The sequence below is a fragment of the Cyprinus carpio genome, chromosome B13 (genome assembly GCF_018340385.1).
Source record: "Cyprinus carpio isolate SPL01 chromosome B13, ASM1834038v1, whole genome shotgun sequence".
NCBI classification, from domain to species: Eukaryota; Metazoa; Chordata; class Actinopteri; order Cypriniformes; family Cyprinidae; genus Cyprinus; species Cyprinus carpio.
In genome coordinates, this window is record NC_056609.1 from 27,122,308 (window position 1) to 27,145,688 (window position 23,381).

General features: G+C 33.7%; 1 protein-coding gene across 3 annotated transcripts in view; it reads left to right on the plus strand.

Annotated features, from left to right (window-relative positions):
• Nucleotides 1-1,272: 1,272 nt before the first annotated feature.
• Nucleotides 1,273-23,381, plus strand: part of LOC109098248 (low density lipoprotein receptor adapter protein 1-B-like) — a 44,508-nt gene continuing 22,399 nt past the window's right edge. For 2 of the 3 annotated variants that reach the window (XM_042737505.1, XM_042737507.1), the window contains exon 1: nt 1,273-1,553. In XM_042737505.1, the coding sequence (XP_042593439.1) occupies nt 1,469-1,553 (85 nt within the window). In that variant the 5' untranslated portion in view covers nt 1,273-1,468. The remainder of the gene's footprint in view (nt 1,554-23,381) is intronic. The other variant, XM_042737504.1, reaches the window with a different exon arrangement.

Sequence of the window (23,381 nt, forward strand, 5' to 3'; positions counted from 1 at the left end):
CATGAAACTAAACAGGTTTTGGTGGGTCACGGTAGGGGGTCAGAAGAACCTCATGCCCAGGTCTCTCTTTGCTCTTTGAGTCATACACTGAGGTTGTAAGATGCCACCCTGAGTTGACAAAAGGCCCAATGACAAGCAAAATGACCTTTTTCTCAGAGAAACACTCTTGAATGTCTTATTCTTTCACCTTTCAGTTTCTTTATTTCCATTTTTCCATCTCTTTCTCCATGTGGTGATGGGCTGTCAGCGTAGAAGCACTCATGCGGAAGAGTTTAGACAGGGATGAGCGGAGAAAAAGACAACTACGCTCTCAAAGAAAAGATTCATTGTTTCTATTTCTTGTCCGTTCTGTATTTCTTCACTGTCACTAAATATATATATATATATAAGCTGACATTTGTTGTCAGACCCACTTTTCTTGCATAAAATGAACCACATGCCTCATGGAGGCAACACTGTGTGACAGTGGAAAGAAATCAAGGTTTATATAAATTAATTTTGTGAAATTTAGTCATAGTGTTTTGAAATATTAGCCGAAATATTGTGTAATTTGCTCATATCATACCTAAAATATGATTCATTCTTTCATGTTTAAAGAATTATGCAGTTGAATTTTTATTTTGGGAAACATTAATATAATATACTTTTAGTAATGCATGATATAATCGAATACAGTTGGCTACTACATTTTTAGCTAAATTGTAATTTTCAGTTGATTCTAAATTTTTCAGTAGTGCAGCTGTGCCATTTACTTATATCAGAATACTAATGTTTTTAAAATAACAACACAAAACATTTTTTTCTGTAAACATTAGTGTAAAATCCCTTTACTTACTGTTACATGACAGAATCTAATACAATTGGCTACTAGAATTCTAAATTAATTGTACTTATTTGTTATGCAAATAATAATAATAAGGTTTATACATTAACACTAGATCTAAATAAAAAGAGAACATCTTATATCTGCAATATTCTTTTTTAAAATATTCAGTATTTTTCTCTATTCTCGTGTAATGTTGTTTTATTCAGTTATTACATTTTTACCATTATCCATATTATTCCTAACCGTAATGTTATGCGTGTTTCAAATCGTCCAAATACTATAAAATAAAATGTTTATCCATTAATAATTTGTTTTAATCACACAAGTCAAAAGGCATGTTGTTTAAAGACACACGCGAAGCTCCGCCCAGTCAATGTTATCTGGCTAATTTACATACTCGAACCCCGCCCACTCACGGTAGCGTCATGACGGACCATTATCCGGTTAATTTACATACTAAGCCCCGCCCGCCGTGGCGAGCATGTTCTTGCATCCACCCGGGATCATCCGCGGAAAAGGAAGAAAATCACAGGCTGTCAGAAAAGTTTTCCTGCGGGGAAAGGATCAGGCTCGATCGGGCAGAGGACCGCCGGAGGATCGCGCTCTCAGGATTATTAATTATCACAATAAACTGTATTCATCATGGACGCGCTAAAATCCGCCGGGCGCGCGATCATTCGCAGTCCCAGTCTGGCTAAACAGTCGTGGACCTCTGGTAAACATAAAAGTGAGTTTTACGCCTGTCACTCTTCATGAATTTGCTTGGAGACGGTCGCTATAGGTCTTGTTTATATCTGTTACGAAGTTCAGAGTCAAAGTTGCTTTTAACTTGTGTGTTAAAGCAGAAATTTACTCGCATTTACATGACATTTCATAACAAACCATCGAACTGTTCAAGTTTTCAAGCTCCGCTGTTTGTTAGTCAGCTATGTGTTAGTACAATTTAAAAGCAGTTTTCAGGAAATTGCGCATATTGTCATGACTGCTTTGTGTATATTGTATTGATTTATATCGATTTGTGTCCAAAAAGGGTTGAGAACCGAGAACCGTTTCTGATTCCGTTTTTAAATACAAAAACCGAATGATTTTCCCGGCGTTCGATTTTTGACAGTTTGTCCTGCGCTGATATTCACTGAATCTACAGTTGATCAGTGTTTGTTCGATTCACGATTCACGAACGAACGATTCTTTTGAACCGGTTCCTTACAGTGAATCAAAAGCAAAACCCCGATTCCCGAACAAAAGACTTTTATGAGCAGGTCCTTGTTTTTTGATCACACATTGCTCAAACATATTGCGAGATCAATGTCGTGCGAATCCCAAATGATTCTTATGAACTGGTTCTTTAAAGTGAATCAAAACAAACAGCGCGATCGATGTACCCCGATTCGAGAACCAATGATTCTTATGAGTCGGTTGTTTTCTGGGGGAGTTGTAAATACACATGGAGATCACTGTTGCACGATTCCCGAACAAATGATTCTTATGAACCGACTCTTTTAAGCCAATAGAAAACATACAGCTCGACTGGATCGATATGAATCAGATGTATATGATCAGCTTCTGGTGTTTTGTCTTGCTGTGGAGAACATGGCAGTGGAATGGGTCTGATCCTGGCAACCCAGTGTTGCTAGGCAGTGCTTTTTAGATGTACATGGACCTGCTTTATTTGGGGAAAAAGCAAGAAAGACTGTGAAGGAAGAGACCAGTCTCTGGTATTCTCTATATTTCTGTGGTTCCTTTGACCGTTTCATTGCATTCTCCTGAAACCTTTAAAAATATTGTTCGAGAAGCAAAGAAATTTAAGTCAGGATCATTTGAAAAGGTGATGTTTGGACACGAGAGTGGCATCAAAATACAATTTTGTAAAGCTTTTTTAAGTGAGTAAAGATTCAAATTTGGGCCTGTTCCTCACACACAGGTTTCCTATGGCTTGAAGATGTGATATGATATTATAAATTATGTATGCGCATTTTATAATGCTTCTTTTGAACCCTGAAAGCACTAGTCCACGTTCACTTTTACTATATCAAAATGGCCAGCCAATATGTTTAAAGACATTTCAAGAAATTTTTCAAAAATGCATTTTTTGGTTCCTGAAGAGAGGCGGTCATGCGGTTCAGAACAATACAAGGATGAGTCAATGCAGAGCTTTTTGTCTTTTGGGTGAAGTATTTCTTTAAATCTCTGAGCACGTGCACTGCTGGTCTCAGCTGCTCGTGTTCTCCTGGATCCAGAGGTGTCTTTGATCTCAGATGCAGTGTGTAAGTCTCACAGACAGCAGAGTTCAGTCCATCTGCTGCACGGTGGCGGTTCACAAAAACAAGCTTAACTGCCTGCATGGTGACCTTTTTGTTTGCTTTTATGGGGAAACCCTCCACAAACACTCTAAGCTGCCTGTCAGACTGATGTCAGCACACTGTCATGTTTGGGTTTTGGCATGCATGATATATTGGTGACCATGCTAATATAGATCAGTATTGACTCCATTATTTATTTGTGATGATTGTAATATTGATGTGTATTGACTATATTGTAACATTGTAACATTTCTATAAATAAATAGATTATGCCGCATTGAAGAAATGTGATGTATATTATCTATAAAATATATTGTAACATTATAAATAAAATATTTGTAACTTTGTATAAATTTCTATAAATAATGTATTATTTTTATAGATTGTGAATTATATGAAAGTTTATTAAGTATATTATATTTATTTTTTTTTTATTTTATTAGTTCTAAATAATATGCTGAATAATATTATAGTATATAAAATATAGTATATAAATATTCAATTGTAAAATATTTGAAATACTTAAAAATAAAATATTAAAGCATGAATAGTTTATATATGTATAGAAAATGTATTTATAAGCAATCAATTATAAAAAAAATAATAAACATTTGTAATAATTTTATTATATTTTTTTTTTATATATATATATATATGTTAGTATAAATTATATGAAACCATTTGATGTATAGTATATATCATATACTATACATAAACAAATATTAGTATAAAATATAAAATATTTAATGTGAACCATTTGACTATCTATCTATCTATAGATATATATATATATATATACATTTGAACACACACACACACACACACACACACACACACACACACACACATTTATAATAACACATACACACACACATAAATATATGTAGACACACACACACACACATTGTAAAAAAAATAGAAAAATATTTGTAAAATGCATTTAATATAAACATTTAATATTAATTTTGGTATCTCAGAGAATTAGAATATTACTTAAGACCAATACAAAAAAAAAGGATTTTTAGAAATCTTGGCCAACTGAAAAGTAAACATAAAGTATGAGCATGTACAGCACTCAATACTTAGTTGGGGCTCCTTTACCTGAATTACTGCAGCAATGCGGCGTGGCATGGAGTGGATCAGTCTGTGGCACTGCTCAGGTGTTATGAGAGCCCAGGTTGCTCTGATAGTGGCCTTCAGCTCTTCTGCATTCTTGAGTCTGGCATATCGCATCTTCCTCTTCACAATAACCCATAGATTTTCTATGGGGTTAAGGTCAGGCGAGTTTGCTGGCCAATTAAGAACACAGATACCATGGTCCTTAAACCAGGTACTGTGTGCAGGTGCCAAGTCCTGTTGGAAAATGAAATCTGCATCTCCATAAAGTTGGTCAGCAGCAGGAAGCATGAAGTGCTCTAAAACTTCCTGGGATACGGCTGCGTTGACCTTGGACCTCAGAAAGCACAGTGGACCAACACCAGCAGATGACATGGCACCCCAAACCATCACTGACTGCGGAAACTTTACACTGGACCTCAAGCAACGTGGATTGTGTGCCTCTCCTCTCTTCCTCCAGACTCTGGGACCCTGATTTCCAAAGGAAATGCAAAATTTACTTTCATCAGAGGACGTAACTTTGGACTACTCAGCAGCAGTCCAGTCCTTTTTGTCTTTAGCCCAGGCGAGACGCTTCTGATGCTGTCTGTTGTTCAAGAGTGGCTTGACACAAGGAACGCGACAGCTGAAACCCATGTCTTCCATATGTCTGTGCGTAGTGGCTCTTAAAGCACTGACTCCAGCTGTAGTCCACTCTTTGTGAATCTCCCCCACATTTTTGAATGGGTTTTGTTTCACAATCCTCTCCAGGGTGCGGTTATCCCTGTTGCTTGTACACTTTTTTCTACCACATCTTTTCCTTCCCTTCTCCTCTCTATTAATGTGCTTGGACACAGAGCTCTGTGAACAGCCAGCCTCTTTTGCAGTGACCTTTTGTGTCTTGCCCTCCTTGTGCAAGGTGTCAATGGTCGTCTTTTTAGACAACTGTCAAGTCAGCAGTCTTCCACATGATTGTGTAGCCTACAGAACTAGACTGAGAGACCATTTAAAGGCTTTGCAGGTGTTTTGAGTTAATTAGCTGATTAAAGTGTGGCACCAGGTGTCTTCAATATTGAACCTTTTCACAATATTCTAATTTTCTTAGCTACTGAATTTGGGATTTTCCTTAGTTGTCAGTTGTAATCATCAAAATTAAAAGAAATAAATATTTGAAATATATCAGTCTGTGTGTAATGAATGAATATGATATACAAGTTTCACTTTTTGAATGGAATTAGTGATATAAATCAACTTTTTGATGATATTCTAATTATATGACCAGCACCTGTATGTCCAGTCCTAGAAAAAAATCTGAAATATCCCATTATTTTCTTCATTGGGGTGCTTTTTTGTGTGCTTATCTCATGATCATTCCAACATGAACTGAAGGCAGCATCATACCTGAGACTGATTTTCTTTTGGTATCCATGGTGACTTTTATAGTGGACTGGGTTGGGGTTTGTTACTAATGGTCCGTGTCCTCATCCTGCACAAGACTGACACATTTTTCCAGCTCACCTGCTCTGAGGACATTTACTCGTATCAGCTGTGAGAGTCTCTGCAGTAATGGTGCAGCAGACAGTAGTTGTTATTTTTGAGCCTGTTTTAACAGGAAATGTATCTCACCGCAGCAGATTCACAGCATGACGCCTGAAAGCCACAGTCAGTTTTACCCCAAACGCACCCAATCATGATGCATTTCTAGATAGCAGCAGTGGACTGTAGATTAGTACTGTATCATGAGATTATGTGGCCACTTTTGGTGCCCGGAGCTTGAATTTAGGATTTCTAATCAAAAGTTCTAGAATATATTTTTTGAAACTAAATGTTCTGATTTTGAGTTCTGATTAGGAGATCCAAATGTAAAAAAAAAAAAGCCTACACCTAAGCTAATGAACTATATTACTTAGCAGAAAACCATTTGTTCTGATTATTATGACTAATAAATGTAGTATTTTATGAACATCTGTGATATCAATAATTGTGTGGTGATACTTTGATACAGGACTACTTTTGTGATGCTTTTTATGGAGCTTGATTGACATTTTGTCACATACACATAATATTTATGGGTATCGAATATCGACTTTTTTTGTTGATTGATATTTATTTTTATGGAAATTATTTTTTATTTGTATTATCTTTGTTTTTGATATTATTTGTTTTTTTTTATTTGTTTTTTTTTTGATTTATTTGTGTTTTTAATTACATTAATTTATGGTTTTGGTTTATTTAGGCTTTTTATTGGTCACAAAAAATATACAATATCGTTGATCGTTGATGATTATTGTATGCTTAAGTGTAGATTAAGTGATATGTAGAACAAAAATTGTTGTTTTGTGATTTTTGTATTTTTTATTGTAGATTAAGTGATATGTATAAATTAAGTTATTAATTTAATTTACAATTTTGGAGCTTGATAGACATTAATGTATATGTTATGGAATTTTTTGTAATGTTTCAGTGTGAATTAAGCGATATGCAGAACTGTTAAAACATAATATGCATGGTTATTACATACACTAATTTATAATTAATTCTGACCCTTGATAAGCGTTAATGTTTATGTATATGCAAGTTTTGTTTAAATGTGGATTAAGTGATCAGCAGTACTGATTTATCTTATTAAAGTGTTTTTTATTAAACAATTAAAACATAATATGCATTATCGTCTTTAATAGTAACAAAAAATGCAATATCATAAGTAGATTGTTGTTTTAAGTGTCACTTAAGTGATGTACCGATTTATTTTATTACGACTTTAACCAATTTAACCATTTTATGCATTCATTTATTGTGTCAATGTCAATAATTTATGCAAAGTAGTTTTGCAACCTTTGTTTTGGGCTTTGTCTGTTTGTTAAACTACACATTTCTCATTTTGCAATGACATGCTGTTTATTAGAAAGTTAAGTAACAGATGAAACAAGTTGCTTTTATCAGTGAATGTCTGTGTTTCTGTTATTTTTAGTTTGAATTGAAATGGCATGAGGTTGAGTAAATGACAGAATTTCATTTGTGGCTGAACTATCACTTTAATGAAAGCTGCTTATTTGGACAAGTGGAATGAATCCAGTGACGTTTTTTAGAAATCCGAGACAATAGTGAGTCAAAACAATTATTTACGTTGAATTATTATAGTCATTTGAGCAGCGCTTCTGACTTTGCCTGCTGGAACTGTCACGTCAAATAAAGCATTATGTTTGGAAGGCCAGATTGAAGAGTTTTTGAAGGCTATGAAGAATTCATGTCTGTGGACAGGGTCTCAACAGGCTAGAGGCAGTTGGTTTCAGTAATCTTGTGCAAGCTTATCGTTGGGTGAATGAAAAGCTCTGTCATTTCCGGAGCCGTTAACCATCTTCCCACAGAGCTGTCTGTGGCTCTGATCATCTCAAGACAGGCAGATTTGAATTGCAGAATTTCCTCTTGTGGTCGGCTGAACGTCTGCACATGAACTTGAAAGGGCACGTGAAACTCAGTCATTATTCTCTTGTGACAAGCCAGACGGAGTTTAGTGGAAGTTCCAGTACTTACAGCTAACTATTAAAAATAAAGGTGCTTAAAAGGTTCTTCACAGCGATGCCATAGAAGAACCATTTTGGTTCCACAAAGAACCATTTAGTCAAAGGTTTTTTAAAGAAACATGTCTTTCTTACCTTTTTATAATCTGAAGAACCTTCTTTCTCCACAAAGAACCTTTTGTGAAACAGAAAGGTTCTTCAGATGTTAAAAGTTCTTAATGGAACCATTTAGACAAAAAGGTTCCTCTATGGCATCGTGAAGCAGTGTAGGGATTTGCTAATATGAAATATCACTTTTAAGCCAGTTTTAAATTTGCTTGTAGGCCAGTTGCAGATCCTACCTATTTAGATATTATATGCCAACATGAGGCTGGTTGTAAGAAATGGAAATCGCAGGGAATTTAATGACTATTTTGATTTCTGGTTCACTAATGATTCTTTTTATACTTCTAAAGAAGACCATAAGTTGTCAGTTCACTTTAATAAAAGTAATTACTTGTGAGAACACTTTAACCAAAGCTGTTAGTAATTGAATTGATTCTAATATGGTTCATATTTCACCCTAAAATCAACAGAATCATTTAAGACATTGGAAAGTAAATAAGGCCTATTTGTAAGGCCATTTATTTATTTATTTTTTATTTTTTATTGGATTATTTAAATAATTTTGACAACTAAGCAGCACATTTTGGATATTTGGACAATACTTTACTGCAGAACAGCACTTGCATTGCATCTGATTGCTTTTTACTATAGAACAGCACTTATTCTTTTTTATGGTGTGTAAATACTAAATATTTTTACATAATGTTAATGTTTTTTTTTTAGTATTTAAAATGAGTACTATACTCATATTAAAGTATTTTGAGTAGTTTATATTGGCTGCAAAATTATTGGATGTCTAATATGAAAACTGAAATTGAATATTTAATGAAACCAGACAACCGGAAATCTGTATATTTACAACATTTAATTTGATGTTATCAGGAAACTCAGCGGCTTTCAAATAGAGCTCCTATTTTTTTTTTTTTTTTTTTTTTTCAAGATTTACCACCTCAGACATCTTTAGTATCTCAGTGCTCACACACACACACACACACATTCACGCTTATGTGGCCGGAGATTGGAAGCAGATCAGGGTCAGTAAGAGATTAAGAAAGTGATTTTGTAAGGAAGCAGTTTGAAATTGATGGGCATTTAAACTTCTCATGATTAAGTGATGTTATGAGAGGACTGTGTCTATGGCTGGGTGATGTATTGAGCATTAATTATATATCTGTGATTATTTTGGTGGTGATGTGAATATCCTCCTAATGATTTTAATGTGCTTTTAATTGGGTCATTGGAGAAGTTTCATGAACATTTCTTTGTCTCATGACTATACGTCTGTTTTGATCGTTTCTGTGAATCTGTTCAAATTGTCAGTTTCAGTGAATTAATTCTGATTCACTCTGATTCAGTGATTCATTTGCAGAATGACACACAAAGATGTTAATAGCACTTGTTGCATTTTTCATATAATTTAGTTGTAGAATAAAATATATGTAGAATAGGCTACCGTTTGGGGTCATTAAGCTTTATTTTTTGATTGAAATTAATATTTTTATTCAGCAAGGATGCATTCAATTGATCAAAATATTTATAATGTTAAAAAAAAGATTTCTGTTTCAAATAAATGCCATTCTTTTGAATCCTGAAAAAAATTATATATCACAATTTCCACAAAAACAGAAGGCACAACTATTTTCAACATTGATAATAATCAGAAATGTTTCTTGAGCAGCAAATCATATTAGAATGATTTCTGAAGGATCATGTGACACCGAAACTGGAGTAATGATGCTGAAAATCACAGACATAAATTTTAAATATATTCAAATAGAAAACAGCTATTTTAAATTGTAATAATATGTTTGTTTTTTTAAATAAATGCAGTCTTGGTGAACATAAGATACTTCTTATTACTGTTTAACATGTATGTATTGATATATTGTGTGGATATGAATTAATTTAAATATAATTCTTCATAATGTAAAAAATACATTTGATCATTTTTAACATTGCCCATTTGGTCAAAATGATTGTTTCTTTGATGGAAAATAATGACCTTTTCAGAGCAAATACGTAAATATTGAGATTGAAAATTGTCAGAATGCTGAAAAATACTGCAATATAATGTTTTTAGATATTGTTCAGTCCTCTGTGTGAGTAATGATTTGTCAGCGTCTTGTAAAAGCCACAAGTGTATTTGCCAATGTGAAGTTCATAAAATGAAGACGCAGCAGGTCTTTCACAATCCTCAGAGAGCCTGTTGATTGTGTCCTTTTGCAACCTGTAGATGTGTGTGTGTGTGTGTGTGTGTGTGTGTGTGTGTAACCTGAGGCTAAATACAGCAGCGCCGAGCCCTTCAAATCTCTTTAAAGCTTGGTGTTATTTATGGGGTCTCATGACACACACACACACACACACACACACACACACACACACACACACACACACACACACACACACACACCGTGTCTCCGCTGATCCTCTTGGATTCATCCTTATTCAAAAAGTTGAATTTGCATATACATAATCAAAGTTATTCTTATGGACTCAAAGAAAGTTCTTCAACATAAATACACATCTGTGTGTGTGTGAGGCTGAGATCTCTCTTCTCCTCCTCCTCCTCTGCAGCTCTGTCATCTCTTGTTTTATCTCCTGACTGAACAATGCCTCCTATTCTGCCATTCCCATCTCTCTCCCGTCCCCGTCCCAGACGGCATGATCTGTGCTACTTGAGTTCACACAGATCTGTCCCAGCAGCCTCTGTGTTTCTCAGTAGAGCGTAACGCTCCAGTCCCATTCATTTTCGCTACAGAGAAATGGATTTTAACAAAACAACCTTGCATGAGGTCATGTGTTGATACTGTAGAATCCACAAGTCTGTGTGTTTTTGTTAACGTGTTTAATTGCCGAAGCTTATCAAATTGTCTTTTTTTGCATTGTTGTTTTGTAAAAGCAGTAAGCTTCTTGAGTTGTGCAGTACTACAGAAATCTCTCTTGGCTGTTTCTGCTGATAAATACAGTGGTCATGTGATGTTGACGGGTCTGGACTGAGCAGTGATCAGCACTAATGTGAATCTAATACTGGGTCAATACACATCAATCTGTGTGAGAGGGTGACACTCGTCGAGAAAATATCCGGCCTCAAATCAACAGAATAAATTTAGAAATTAGAAAGAAAGTTATGCTTTTTCATTGGACTATTACAATTTATTTTTTTTGACAATTAAGCATGTTTCCTCAAATTTTTATTGTTTGGTTATTAGATTTAATATTATAATTTATTTTTGTATTTTTACTCTTAATTTTTTTTGCCATAATTTACTGTAAAATTATAAAGTTTACTATTTATGATGTGTAATTATGATTTGTAAAAAAACTGCATTTTAATAAAAAATTACTTAATTTTTATAAAAATAATGTCACAATAATAATAATCTTAATACTTAATAAATAAATAATAAATATCTCAAAATACATAATTTGCAATAAATAACATTTTATTTTTTTATCTAAACATTACTGTTATTTTATATTATTAATGTAGAATTGTATGTTATTTATATATAGTTAATATGGTTAAATTTGCATTTGTAGAGAGAATTGTTCTGAAAATATTGTCACAATAATAATAAATATCTTAGTGGTTCTAAAAAATACTGCACTAAATCACATTTGATATTTTCTTTATTTTGATTTCTAAATATTATTTAAATAATAATATTGTTATTTTTTTTTATATTTTTTTTTTTTTTTTTTATATTTATTTTGATTTATATATTTTTATTTTGAATTTGATTATTAATTTTTTTGAAGAAAATGTCAGTAATAATAAAAAAAATCAAAAAGGCCCATGCTCATTTTCCCTAAATGGAATTGCAACATTTTTTTCTTTCTTTCTTACTTACACTTACTTACACTTACTTACTTACTGTGATGGAGAGACTTTGAAAATATCTACCATCACGAGTTTCACTGGTAATGTTAGTGCAAATGTGTTGGTTTATTCGTTCTCTTTTTAATTGTATTTATGTATTTACTTAAACTTGTCTCTAAATCATGCATATAATGAGAGTTGAAAGGCAAGAGATTTTTATTTATAAAATGGTATGTTCCAATTTGGGAAGAGCGGGAAAAAAGGTGTATTTAAGATGGCCGCCACTAGAAGTTGGGGGTGAACAGAGAGAGAGCTTGGGCATGATTGTGGTGCTGTGTAGCAAGCGAAACTCCAGCCTCGATGTTGTAGAGGGGAGTTGGTACTGTTTTTAGTACTTGCAGTTCTAGTTTTAGACTGTTTTTATTACAATCTTTGTTTTAAGCTCTTATACCTATTTATTTGCATATTTTGCACACCTGCTTAAATAAATAACCCTTTGGACCCCAGCTTTGTTAGTGATCCTCCTTGTGACTGCTTGGGTCGTTATCACACTTACTGAAATATGACCTGGACATTTTCTTGGCAGGTTTTGTAAAAGCAGGACACTCTGACTGGTGTTGGTGATTTGAAGGGTTAATCTTCTGATTCTGGTGGGTTTGGATTGTAGCTTTTTGGTTTTATTGTTTGTGTCAGTTGTTTCGATGAACAGCAGCATTGTGTTTAACATGGTGTGATGTGTGTGTGTGTGTGTGTGAGTGTGTGTGAGTGAGTGTAAGTGTAGAGTTGAACATTCTTTGTGTTTGCATACAGTGAGTGGGAGATTGTTTTAGTTGGGCTCATAGACAATAACTCTATTCTCTGCGGTTGCTGTAGTATCACACATCATTTGCTTTCAAAATTCTTGCTTTCAGAAGTTTCTCTATCATCATAAAATTATAATTACATTTTAGGAACTCTTTGATGCTTATTTGCGTAATAATTGGTCAAGTAATATGAGTTTTATAATGGACGATGCTGACAGAGAACTAGAATGTTTCAATGTTATATTGTAGGGTGACCATATGTCCTTTCTTCTCCGGACATGTCCTCTTTTTGGACCTAAAAAAATGCATCCGGCCGGGATTTCTAAATCGCCCAAAATGTCTGGGATTCGGCTTTAGCATTCTACAGTCGACATTCATTGAGCCCTACGAGGGACAGTTTTCTTAATCCCTCTCCCGCTGAATTTCTGACCAATATCGCACACTCCCGTGATTTTTGTGTCCAGTACTCCCGCAAAAAATCTAAAAAGTTCTCGGCCAGTGTGGACCAACCTAGCTATCGGTATCAGTAAAATCCACTATTGGTCGACCTCTAGAATAAATGTATAATATATAAGTAAATAAGTGTTTTTATTAAATTAAAAGCTTTTCATTTTTTGCCTTTAAATCCTCCCCATATTGACCACATTTACTTACATTGTTAGTGTCTCACTGTAACCTCAAATATTTATTTTAATTTTCTTTTAAAGAAAATGAGGGATGAATCTAAATAATTTACCATGGTAATCAACATTATGCTGCATATTGACTTTTGAATTGAACCCAAAAATATTCCTTTTTACTCGCTTAAAGCACGACTAAACTGAAAAAAAGGTGTCAAATTAACTTTAAAACAATTATTTTTCAGAAACTGTGAAACTGCATGTAACACATTCAGTTAAATGTGAAAAAGCCTAAACTAGTATTATGTACTCCGCTAATCTTAGTTTTATTTGCACCTTTGAAAAATCATCTTTAGTATTTTAGTAGTCAGATTTGCGTATAAGCGTGTCATTTTTGCACCAAGCATCACATTGTATATTTAATAACTGGTGAATTTTCACACATGGTTTTCCCAAACAATCCTTGTGGGTGTATAAATCTCTTTTTACAGTCTGGAGTGTGTCTCCATCTAAGTGCTATTTTCAGCTGTTGGTCAGCAGACGGCGGATCCACGTTTGGAAAACCTGAGCTCACGCGGCGAGAGCTGTAATCAGAGCAAACCTCAGACAGTCAGCATGTTGATTCAGCAGCTCTGTGACTGACATTGAGGCCGTATCCTCAAGAAGCCGCTGGTGGCGCTTTATGGATGGGTCGGTGCAGACCGTAGGGAACATGATTACAGGTCAGTGATTACAGTGTCATCTGAGACACTCACAGGAAACTGACTCAGAGCTTTATGTAAACACCGGCCTTGAATGAAATGACTTGTCTGTGCATTCAAGAAACAGCCTGACCCTGGAAATGAGATCCAGGAAATTGGATCGGAATTTAATGTTTGAAGTGTGGAAGAGGAGAACATAATGGCTCTGTTTCATAACCTAGTGAGCTGCCTATGTAGGGAGCATTTTAAGGCATTGTAGACAAAGGCTGTTCCCTCTAAGATGCCTTCTTCTGGCCAAAATACATACAGAAACGCAAAGGTCTTCACAACAACCCATCAAAAAAAAATGTTATACAGAAATATATTACTATTGTACAATAGAATGTACTTCCCAAAGTAATAATAATAATAATTTATGTCTAAAAGTGTGTGAGGAATGGACTGAAACTTTAACAAAAATTTAAATTTATTAAAAATTGATTAAAAATTTAAAATAAAGCTGAAATAAAATATAAATATTAGATTAAAATATATATATTAATATATATATAATTTATCTGAAATACAATAAGGTTTAGGTTGAAGTACTAATATAGTACTAAATAAAAATAAAGCTAAATAGAAATTTAATAAAACCACAGAAAACAATAAAAATAACAAAATGACCAATTTAAAATTAATCAATAATATAAAATAATACTATATAAAATAATACTAAAATTACTCTAATAAAATCTAGTCTTAAAATGCTTTTGGGAAATGCAGCCCTGAACAATTTGTTCACGAATCAGACACTGCTTTCCTTGTGCAACCTGATTTGAATTGTCTATTGGGTGTCCCACACGGCGCCTGAGACGCTCCCGCTAACAACATCTCCACCAAACCCCTCATTTAGAGGCCCAAATCCAATCTAGTGAACAGGGCAAGAGGAGTTTTCCTAGAGAGATGTGGAATAGCTCTGGGGTTTCTCCGGGGTCTCTGTGACTGACAGCTGGGGGAAAAGCCTCTGATCGCTGGGCTTTCTGCTGGTTTCATCAGCTAGTTCCTGCTGAACGTGGACTCGCTTGTGATGTACCTGCACATGCTTATGAGCGGCTTCATTCTGCCAACTATAAAACAAACAGAAAAGGGCTAGTGCAGACATATTTCAGATGGGATTTTTTTTTAAACCTTCTGTATTTGGTTTTGGCACATAATGATATAACTGACAGATGCATAAAAAGTGGGTGTCTTCTTTTTCTTTTGACTTCCAGTTAAGCAACAGCACTCTTCGTGCCAAGAATGTAAGAGATGCAGTCATATCGTATTGATTATTTGATAGCACTACATTAACACCAGAGATAGCTGCCAACTGGATCAGAGTTTAATGGCCTTCCTGAGACGCCTGACAATAACTGATAAATTGGGAGGCAGTAATTAGAAATGTTAGGACACTTCCAGCAGGTGTGCCAGCCAAGCAGCCATTTGTCCATGTTGATCGCAGCCTGGCTTTCGTTTAGATGGTGAAGCCTAGGCCTATGTAGTAAGTTTGTGTCATTGCATCTCATCCTACCAAAATCCGAGATATCTGCTCCTAAATCTTCCGGCTAAGGGACAGATTTACTAAACAGGGCAAATTAGCATAAGAGCGCAATTCCATTAAAGCAGAAAATTCTGCAGGTGATTTACTAACAAATACACACCTTAAAGAACACAGATCATATCCATAATGACCAGCGCAATCTACCAAGAGCAGCGCAAATTACTGCCTGCTTTAAGACATGCTTTTTGGGGAGTTAAATAATACCAGTAATTTGACAAAAGCAAACATTAGTAAATTGCGTTGCATGATTCATTTTAAAATCCTGACAGTACTATTTTAACGCCAAAAGATGGTTTGCAATAACGCAAGCTGTTAGTAAATCTGGCACTAAATCTTTCTCAGGTGTTCTTGAATTGAATTATATTCCAATATATTAGGAATATTTTTACTATATACAGTTTTTTTCTTTTTTAAGAGAATTTTGATTTTGTTTGCTCAAGTCTTTTGAAGCAGGGTTATTATTAAAAAAAACAAAACAAACAAACATAAAAACATGGTCATTAGTTGAAATAAAATAAGCATAACAAAAAAAAAAAACAAAAAAAAAACTAATATTTATTTAAGGCAACATTTTTATTTTTGTTCATTTTTAGTTGAAGTAAATACCAAATAAACTAGAAACGAATAACTTAATAAAAACTGCATTGGCGGCCGAAACTTTAAAATAATTATGATTCTTCATGTATTTATTTTTTAATTCTACATACTTTCAAGTTGTAGTGTTTCTTGATTTCCATAAAAATATTAAACATCAACTGTTTTTAACAATGATAATAATCAGAAATGTTTCTTGTGCAGCAGATCAGCCTATTAGAATGATTTCTGAAGGATCATGTGACACTGAAGACTGGAGTAATGATGCTGAAAATTCAGCTCAATTCAAATAGAGAACTGTTATTTTGAATTGAAATAATATTTTATAATATTTAAGTATATTTGATCAAATAATGCAGTCTTCTTTCAAAAACATGAAATATTTTTTTCAAACTTTTATCTGTACTTATATTAGAAAATAGTTGTTTTAAAAATTAAATTTTAAACTAATAGTATATAATTAATTCTAGAATAAAGTCACATGATCTGACCTGTTTTGTGCAGAGGTCTTGGTTTATTTTGTGATAAAGATAACGTAACTTGAGCACGGTCAAGCTTTCAGTGTTTGTGTCTAACTTCAGCTGCTGGTTTGAGGATGGGAGTGAAATTCTTGTGTAGATGTTATCTAGTACTGACCCACATTTCCACCAGTATTTACACCCTGCACAGATACAGTAACTACATCTGACATGCTTTTTTTCAGCTGTTTCAGAGCTCTTCTTTGAAACCGTAGCATTGCAGGCTACAAACTGCATTATTTACAATATAAACTACAGTCAGGCTACTCGTTTGAGTAGTAGTTCACTAAACTGAAGAAATAGCTAATTACACCAAAATGAGGGGCAATATATTTTTATTTATAAAAAAAAAGTAAAAATTACAAAGTATATTACATTTAAAAAATAAAGTACATACTGTTTTTTTTTAAATATTAAAAAACGCATATTTATTTATTTAATATTACAATTAAATAGCACATTTTAATTTATTTAAGTTTGAGATTTGAATTTATTCACTGAACGGTTTTAGATGAATCACAAAAATTAAATGGTTTCTGAAAAACGTATGACATCTAATAATGTTTTTGCTATTGATGGAATGCTCAAAAGGCCAAATGAAAAGTGCTTTTTAAATCATTGTAAATATTACCCAAGATACCCCTGTTGTAGTGTTGATGTGAAACATTTCTCACGCCTTCCTCTGATGTGTTTGCGGTTCATCCGACCGCTGTGTATTAATGATCGTGTTGGGTATGAGGGAATATTTGAGATGATGCTTTATGAAATATTAGTCAGTTACTCTCGCAGATGCATCCAAACACAAACATGCAGCAGATCTTGGGCAGATATTCCCTTTGAAGGTTGTTTATGATTGGAGCTGTAAACATGGCAGGCTTGATTTCTTTAATCTCACTTCTGTTTCCTCTCTACTCCACCTGTCAAGTTTCTCTCTTTCTCCAATTCATCTCTTGTTCCTCGCTCTCCTCTTTCCTATCAACAGTTTGTGGGTTTCTGCTGTTCATTTTCTTTAATTATGTCATATCACTGCCGTCCTGTGCTGCTGTGGATATCACAGCACTGGTTAGTTTTATTTAAAGCTCTGTCAGTCTGATGATTTAATAAGTATTGATAAAAAAAAAAAAAAAAAAAATAAAAAAATAATATATATATATTAAAAATAAAATATATATATATATATATATATATATATATATATATATATATATATATATATATATATATATATATAATTAATTATATATAACAATTAACCTTTGATATTTATAAAATTATATATATATAATTAATTATATATATTTAAAATTGCCATATATAATTAACCTTTGATATTTATAAAATTGCATATAATTTTTTTATCAAATTTAAAACATTTAAGAATATATATAAATAAAACAGATATAAATTTAATTAATATTCTATAAATTAAAATAGAAAAATATATTTAATTTAATCTAATTGTAATTTTAATCAATTGTAACTTTAAATATATATACAAATATATGTGTATGCATATATGTATATATTTTCACATATACATTGTTTGAAAAGTCACAGAGCAAAAATTTTTTTTATTTTTTTTTAATGGTTCTAAAGTTGACTTTATATTGTTTATGTAAGATATAGTTTGGACTTTTTTCTTTAAGTTTTGGACTTGTTTCTGTCAGGTTCAGTGAGATTGCGATCTCATTTTGTCTGGATGCTGTTCTTGAAACACAGTTATTGATATGGAATTGTTCCAACAGGCCGCGGCATGTGTGTGGATCTGGTCAGTGGGAATCGTGTATGTTTGTGTCTCTAGTCCATGTCAATGACCCCCAGCAGCTCTGTGCCTCTCTCTCACACACACACACACACACACACACACACACACACACACACACACACACACATACACACACACACACACACACACACACACACTTGCGGTTTTCTGCTGGGTGTGTCTGTTTCTGTGTGAGATATATTCTGTTTCCTTCCACTCTTTGAAGTTCAGTGGAGCAGGACGATCCTCACCAATCACAACATCCCTGTGTCCTCCAGCAGGCATCCCAGCATGCTACAGGCCGCAATTCTTTACACACAGGGCTGGTGGATCACTGTTCACTGTGTGTGTGACTCTGCACTGTGTGATGCAGAATAATTCAGCTATCCAGTTAGACTTAAACTCTGTCTAAAATGTGTGCTTTTATAAGTTTCTGACCGTTGCCCCACTTGCTTATACCACTAAAGTCGTCAAAGAGGACTACAGCAAGGGTTGAGTGGACAGCATTCAAAACAGGACCGAAGTAGGTCTCGCTTAGTCAAGTTAAGCCAAGTCACTTTTACATACAGGACTTTGTACAAGACAGAAAAATAGCAGTGTAAATGTTGCAGTTCATCAATTATGAATATGGATATATATGAAGAGATTGATTATGTTGGTCAAAAGAGAGACCAGTGTCAAATTTGCCATCACTCTCTTAGCCTTTGCATTAGAAACAGTCACGCAGCAGTGCCAACTAATTTTATGTAATTTAATGTTAAGTATAAGAAAACAAAATAAAGTGTAATTGTACATCAAAAAAAAAAAAAAAAAATTAAATATAAAAGACTTTGGTGGATTTATGGTATTAATAACTGTGGAAATGCATAATCACAGTCTGTTAAAAGGGTCCAAATGTAATACAATAGTGTCAGCACAGTTTAATCAATAATATTACTGAATATTAATTGTCTTTTAGGACTTCTTTGGCTTAGTCAGGCTTTTTACTACTTGCTTATTCTAGTATGGTCCCTATTTTGGCTTAAAACATCTACGACAGGATGAGATTGTCTGATTAGCGTGTGAAGTGCATCAAGTTTGTTTTGTTTTGACACACTGTCTATAGAAGCAGATTTATCGTAAATTAATTATACCACAATAATAGATAGAAATGATTAAATGTTTTTTTTTTTTTGTCTTTCGCAAAAGTGGCTCAACAATCAAAAATAAAGCAGAACTACAAGAATAAGCTTGAAGAAATTTTCGCTCAGGAATTGGTAGTAAATTTCACAAATAATTATACAAATGGCAAATAACGCATTGAATTAAACTTGAAATTTAGTAAAAAAGTATAAAGACCGAAAAACTATTCTCTTGAAGAACGAACTTGCATTGTAAAAAAAAAAATCCATAAAATTTACAGTAAAAAAAACGGCAGCTGTGGTTGCTGGAATTTTACCATTAAAAATACGGTAGCAGCATTTTAGGTTTTACGGTTTTAACTTAAATTTACAGTTAAATACCGTAAATTCATTAACTGATATAATGTTAATATACCAACCTATTGAAGTCCTGAAATCTGTTTTGTACTTTTACAAAAGGTACACTGATAACCACCAAATGCAGGTGGTGATGAGAAAGTCACATGATGAACCAAAACCCATCACAAGCAGTTTTTAAATAATAACATATAAAGAAGGTGCACAGTGTTATTCACACAAACATTAAACACCATCATGGTAACACATGACACTGAAATAATGCAATAAACATTAATTTAACAACATTCATTTAACAACCCTAATATACCAAACTGATAAGAAAAAACTAAGAGTAACTTATTTCAACAAAAAAACATCAAATTTGAAATGTAATGCAGGGAATTCTGGGAATGTCAATTTGCGTTTATTCACCGTATATAGTATGGGGAATTTACTGTTAACCATTTAACAGGTTTTTACTGTAGCATTTTTTACAGTCTTTTACAGTTAAATTCACTGTCAATTTTTACAGTGTATTTACGTTTTTTTTTACTGTGTATACTCATAAAAATTTTAGAAAATTTTGTTAAACTAAACTATGCATTTTTAAAATAAATCTCTGAATATCTTTCAGAGATTTGATGCCACTAACCTCACCAATACTGACAAAGCCAGTGATTATTTTATTATCATAAGCACTCGGCAACCTGTAAACACACCTTGACTGATTTAAAAAAAAATATATATATATATAAATATAAATCAGATATTATATGTCAGTCATTCAGACTGTGACTGGCAATTCCAGCCATCTCATGCCATTTTTGTGTACAAAATACTTTACAGTGTCAGGGAACAGACTGAAATGAACCCATTCAGTTCTCAGTGAGGCATGAAATACCATCAACAGAATGCATGTCCTTCAATATTTGAAATAATGAAGGTTAATTGAGGGTTAAAGTAAGCGTCTGTCACACAATGAGAGCGTCAGTCTGTGTCTGTGATGGAGACGGATGGCACTCATGCTTACACAGACACTCTTAATGAGCTTCATCAGGGGCGTCGTTTTCTTTTACTCTGTTACAAACCCCAGCTTATAGCCCATGAACAGCAGCGCTCTGATGAGACTTGGTTATAACCGTGCTGTTTTGATCATTGATCTGTCACAGTGGGGAAGAGCGATTATGAAGGTCTTGGGGAGTAAAATGAACTCTTGTAGGGGTGACGCTGTCATTTGATCTCTGAGGGGGGTTTCAGAGAACCCCCTTCAGCCAAAGACCCATGGGGTTTCATGGAAATCAAAATCAAATCCATGTAAATATCCATTTTCATTTCACGCACACTTAAACCCTTGACTAACATATTCGCAATGCAATGATTTAATTTGTTGTTGTTGTTTGAATTTTATTTATTTTCTTTTAGCGTTTACTTTGTTGATTGAATGAATAACACTCACAACATTATTCGCAATGCAAGCATTTTCTTCCTTTTGTTTTGTTTTTGATGGGATTGTTTTTTTTTTTTGGTTTGTTTATTTTTGTTTGTTTTTGCTGGTTTGTTTCATTCATTGTCTGTTTCTTGACTTTGTTAATTTTTTTTGTCAATTTTTTTGTCGTTTTTCACACTTTTTTTGTTGAATTAACTTATGCACAGCCATGATTATTGCTTTTTTCTTTTGGTTTTAATTGTTCAATTGTTTGTTCTTTCATTTTTATTGCCGTTTCTTTTGTTCTTCCTTTTGTTCACAAAAACTGTTTTCCGTGTGCTGGGTTTTTTTCGTTTTTTCATTCATGTCGGTTTTTGTTTCTTTGACTTTGAATAGAATAATTTCATTTGTCGTATTTCATAAAAAAATTTTTTGTATTGTTTTTCAATGTATAATAAATGCTAAATTTAATTTCTACCATTTTTACTGTCTTTTATACACAAACGCTAGCTCCCGTCTACTGACGGTAGCTACCATAACGTTCTTTTATTTCACTTTTAGCGTCAATATTTTTATGATTGTTCTGGTTGATGAAAACCGTATAGCCTGAATGCACTGTAGAGACGCCCCGCTTTGGATAAATTGTAGCTAAATGGCATAAATGTAAATGTAAAGTCTGCCCCGAGTTATGCCTAAGGTCCCTATTTGTCCACCCATTTCGTTTTCTTATTTTCTTTTGTTCTTCATTTTGCAGTCTCTTCTAAACCCATAGCTTTTGTTTCTTTATTCTTTTGAGCTAACTGAAATGTAGTTTATAGGGAGCGCAGATGACTTTAGTTTTTCATGATGCTGTTGGAACTAGTGACAGCTGCACGCTGCAAAACATCTGCATATAGACTGCAACCAAAATGGTCGCATTTTCACAATTTTTGCGAATGTGCGAGTTTTAGATTTGACGTGGTCGCATTTGTGCTAGTGCCTGGTCTTTATCTGCTCCATACTGTAGCAGGAGTCAGATTTTGATCAACAGGCGCTTTCAGGTGACTGGGATGGTTTATACTTGCGCATCAGCACGAGCGCGAAGGTGCGAAGCAACGCTCGGAAAAAAAAGACGCAAATCAATTTGTTTAAAATAAATAAAAGCTTTCATAAAACCAGAGAAGAACATGTTGGTATTCTTGTGGAACACAACAACAACAACAACAAAAACATGCAGTCCCTTCAGCGACAGCCAGTTTAGTTTCACTTTCTTTTGTGTTTTCAAAAAGCGTATCTTTGCTGTTTACCTAATTTTATGATGATAGAGGTCATATTCTGCATGTCTATTTTTCGCTGTATCAAGTCTTTTGGCATTGTTTGTTCTCAACTGAATGTGCGGGAGAAGCATCATACTAAATTTGGCCCAAGAAAACTTGTTAAAATCGACTTTTTGTTCTATATTAATTTGTGCATTTTCAAATGTTTTAAAAGTGCAAAAAAAATCATTTTCTTCTTTTACGTTTTCGGGCACGCATTTTGTGTGTACGGTTCTAATTTCAATTTTGGTTTTCAAGCATAGCATTTAAAATACAATAACCGTGTCATTTTTCGTCGTTTTGTCGTCATGGTTTATGGACGCAAAAGTACACGGACCGAGTTTTCACGCAGACTGAACTAACATGTCATATTTTGTTTTCGCCTTCATTTATTTGTTTGCTTATTCTTTGTTTCTTTCTTTCGTTCATTTTCTTGATTTGCTTGTTTTTGTTGGTTTGTTTAATTCATTCTTTGTTTTCTGTTCATTTGTTTGTCTTTTTTTTAGTTCTTTCATTGTTTTTTATTTTATTTGATCAGTTTCCTGCTATCTTTCTTTCTTGATTTTCTCCTTTCTTTCTTTTTGGCTGGCTCTCTGTCATGCTGAGATGGATTAAGCAAGGTTGTAATATAATGGATTCGGGGTGGAGAGAAGCAGATAACTGTCTATTAGATGTGCATCCTTGACCCCTACCCTTGACCTCTGTCACAGGCCAGCGCTGATCTGGGGTTAAACACACTTTTATACATTGCTTTGTCTGAGAACAGGGCAGTATGGGGGTTTATGTGAGGGTTCAGTGACATTTACACCAGTAGTCTGATTATTGTGAATAACAGTATTGAGCTAATTGTTACAATATGCTCTCTTCTGTCCCATTCACATTCCATTTGCCACTATTTTGATTATTTGCTAAGAAATGTGATTCTTTTTTACTGTCGTTTTGTCACTTGT